General features: G+C 52.1%; 1 protein-coding gene across 1 annotated transcript in view; it reads left to right on the plus strand.

Moving 5' to 3' along the window:
• CIB3 (calcium and integrin binding family member 3) overlaps positions 1-2,804 on the plus strand; it is a 9,370-nt gene extending 6,566 nt beyond the window's left edge. The window contains exons 2-4 of the mRNA XM_008587544.1: positions 199-346; positions 1,345-1,540; positions 2,762-2,804. Coding sequence (XP_008585766.1) covers positions 199-346; positions 1,345-1,540; positions 2,762-2,783 — 366 coding nt within the window. The 3' untranslated portion in view covers positions 2,784-2,804. The remainder of the gene's footprint in view (positions 1-198; positions 347-1,344; positions 1,541-2,761) is intronic.
• Positions 2,805-3,755: the final 951 nt, after the last annotated feature.

A 3,755-nucleotide genomic window follows, 5' to 3' on the forward strand; every position in this document is an offset into this window, starting at 1 on the left:
GGAGCAGGAAGTGAGGTCACAGTCATCCAAACCACAGGAGCAGGGACGTGAGTTATCTGAACCCCTGTCCAGGCTCCGTGGGAGGGAGGGAGTCTTGGTGGAGGATGCTCGAAGGTTCCCAGGAAGGTGAGTACTGATAGCAAGACCACCTGGACCCCCAGACACTGTGAGGATGGCCTCTCTGCTTCCTGTTTCCAGGACAACCCCTTCCGCCAGAGGATCGCCCAGGTCTTCTCTGAGGATGGGGACGGCCATATGACCTTGGACAACTTCCTGGACATGTTTTCTGTGATGAGCGAAACGGCTCCCCGTGACCTCAAGGCATACTATGCTTTCAAAATTTATGGTGTGTGCATGGCCCCAGGGGTGGGAGATATAGGGGTGGGGTAGGAGCCCCCCTCACAAATGTCTCCCCAAGGGCTTCCAGGCCCTGCCCGGCCCTGTCCTCTATCCCACCCCGGAACCTCTGCACCATCCCCTTGCTCACTGCATCCCAGCAGTACTGGCCTGGCTGGTCCTGGAACACACCAAACTCTTTCTGCCTCTGGATCTTTGCCACTGCTGTGTCCTCTGCCTAGAACATCTTTTCCTTGGCTCCTTTTTATCCCTGAAGCCAAAAGCAGGCCCCACCCCAGTCACTCCCCATCCCACGATCCTATTTCTCTCCTAGCACCGGGCAATGCTGCTTAATTTCTTATTCGTTAATCTGTTCATTTCTTTTTGACTTTCTGTCTGAGGAGACCCCAGGGTAGCAACAGTATCTGTTTTGTTCGGACTCTGTGTCCCGTGCCTGGCACATAGTAGGTGCTCAGTAAGTATTTATTGAATGAATGAATGAATTAATTAATTAAAGGCAGTTATCTCAGTGCCTGGCACCTAGTAGGTATTCGATAAATACTTGAGTGAATAAATGAATGAAAAACAGTTACCATGATGTCTCACACCTAGTAGGTGCTTAATAAATACTTGTTGAATGAATGAATGAAAAAGTTATCACAGCACCTGGTACACAGTAGGCACTCAATGATTACTTTCTGAGTAAGTAAATGAAAAATAGTTATCACAGCGCCTGGCACACAGTAGGCATTCAATAAATATTTTTTGAGTGAATGAATAAATGAAAAACAGTCTTCAGGGTGCCTGGCATGTAGTAGGCACTCAATAAATACTTGTTGAATAAATGAATGAACTCCCAGCGGGTCTCTGCCTGATTCCAAAGCAAGACCTAGATTCTACCTCAGGGTCTTGGGTGACTTCCAGTGACTCAGTTTCCTCCTCTGTCCATGGAGACAAGCCCAGCCCGCCTGCCACCTGCCGTCACTCCCCATCCATCCTGCTCCACAGACTTTAACGACGACGACTACATCTGCGCGTGGGACCTGGAGCAGACGTTGACCAAGCTGACTCGGGGGGAGCTGAGTGCCGAGGAGGTGAGCCTGGTGTGCGAGAAGGTGCTGGATGAAGCCGATGGAGACCACGATGGGCGGCTGTCCCTGGAAGACTTTCAGAACATGATCTTGCGGGCACCCGACTTTCTCAGGTGATGAACCCCACCACACTGCACAGTCCGTTTCCACATCTGAAAGGTGCTCTTCCAGAGACAGCTCACAGACTCCTTTTGTGGAAATTCCCGTGTTCATTCACTTGTGACCTTGGGAAACTTTCTCCATTTCCCTGGTCTCAGTCCCTGCATCTGTAAAATGGGGATTAGGGATCCCGTGGGCACCTCTTGTGCGTGGATGCAGCTCTTTGGGCAACTGGAACATGGCTGGACTTCAGCCCTCGTTGCCTGGACAGTTTGCAGCGAACAGTCTACAGCTGTAGTTGGCAGCCTTGGGGGGAAGCAGAGCCCCCTCTCCAGGGCTGACGTCGAGGGCTAAACGAGTGACTAGACGGGTTGGCAACGTAAGGCCAGCAGGCCACCTCTGACCCGACGCCTGTTTTTGTTCCTCTCGTGAGCTAAGAATGGTGTTTACATTTTCAAACGGTTGACAAAAATCAAAGTAATAATAACCCATGCATATGAATATGATGTGAAATTCCAATTTCTGTGTCCCAAAATAGAGTTTTCTGGCACGCGGCCATGCCCATTCGTGTACATATCGTCTGTGGCTGCTTTCGTATTGTGACAGCACAGTTGAGTCATTGTGCAAATTTGAAAGTATCAACTATTTGGCCCTTTACAGAAAAAAATTTGCTGGGTCCTGAGTTAACACATGGAAAGAGTTCAGGGCAGTGCCTGGCACGTAGTAGGTGTTCAGTAAGTGCGTGCTGCCACTGCTGTTGTTGCTATTGTGATTGGCATCAACCTTTCATGCACCGAGGACCTCCTCTACCCTGGATAAGCAAGACTCATCTCCTGGCAGACAGACACACGGAGATAGAACACAGGCTGAATTCCCTGCCGCTGACTGAGCAGCCTCTGTGCGTCCTGTCCTGCACATTCACCCCTTCAGCCCTCATTACAGCCCTACGAGGGGGAACAGCTATCATCCCCACTTTACAGAAGAGTAAACTGAGGCCCAGAGAAGGCCAGCCACTCGCTCAGAGTCCCACAGCAAGTTTGGGGTGGAGCTTGGATGTAAACTCTGCCCCAAAGAAACGTGCTCTCAACTTCTATGGGGGTCAGGAGAGCCACGGTCTGGAGTTCCTTGGGGGCGTCCATCTCTCCACGTGGCTTCCTGCCTGGAGTGTCGGCGAGGAGGGTGATGGGGGTGGCCCTCTGCCCAATGGCACTGACTCCTTGTCTCTTTGCACACAGCACCTTCCACATCCGCATCTGAGGGCGCCGCGGAGGAGGAGCTCGGCCGGAAGACGGGGGTGACCCCGCTCTCCACTGTGCCTTCTGTTCTCTGGGAATAAACAAGTCACTGAGTCACCTCTGCTGGGAGGACACATTTTCCACCTTAAATCTAGAAGATGGGAAGGAGGAGGCATAGAATCTTGTTTTCACCTTGGGTTGTGTGACCCTGGGTGTGGCCGCACCCTCTCTGGGCCACGATCTCTCTGTACAAGGGGATGACTTCTAGATCTCGCTCCACTCTGAAGGCTGGAAATGCCTCATTGTGGGTCTCCATGGGCAGAGGTGGGGGGGAGATCAGGCCAATGCTGTCCCACCCCAAGGTCCCCCAAGGCTGAACCCTACCCCTGACTGCTCAAGTCTCTTCTTTTCCCTCAGGCCCTGAAAGGAACTGAAACTTTCCCTCTTTGCTGACTCGTTAGAGCTGCCAAGGGGAGACTTCTGACTGGGGGCAGTGGTGGCAGGAATGTCATTTGCTGAGGCAGACATGGCACTTTACAGTTTATGAAGCACCTGCTCCTCTACATTGCATTGGCTCCTTATGACATCCCTGCAGGGTTGCAATCATGCCTTCATTTGAAGGGAGCAGAGTGACCCTAAGGCCACACCTCAAGTCATTTGCAGAGGCTGACGTGAACCCAGGCGCACCTCATTCCAGATCCCAGACCTCTACACCTTGTGAGTTTGGGGAGTCACACACCCACGCCACCCAAGGTCGTCCCAGGACCCCCATCTATGGTCCCAGTCAGTCCAAGGAGTGGTCATTCCTGCAACCAAGACCAGCCCCCAGGGACCTTCCCAGACACCTTCACTGTTTGTCATTCCTAGAGAGCTCGCTTCCACCCTGACCCCCATTTCTTAAGCCCCTACTGTGCACAAAGCCCCAAGTTTTATATGCACCCTTCCAGTCTGTCCTGAGAAGGAAGAACTGCTCTTCTTCCATTTTCCAGGTGAG

The sequence above is a fragment of the Galeopterus variegatus genome, unplaced genomic scaffold (genome assembly GCF_000696425.1).
Source record: "Galeopterus variegatus unplaced genomic scaffold, G_variegatus-3.0.2 Scaffold4422, whole genome shotgun sequence".
NCBI lineage: Eukaryota > Metazoa > Chordata > Mammalia > Dermoptera > Cynocephalidae > Galeopterus > Galeopterus variegatus.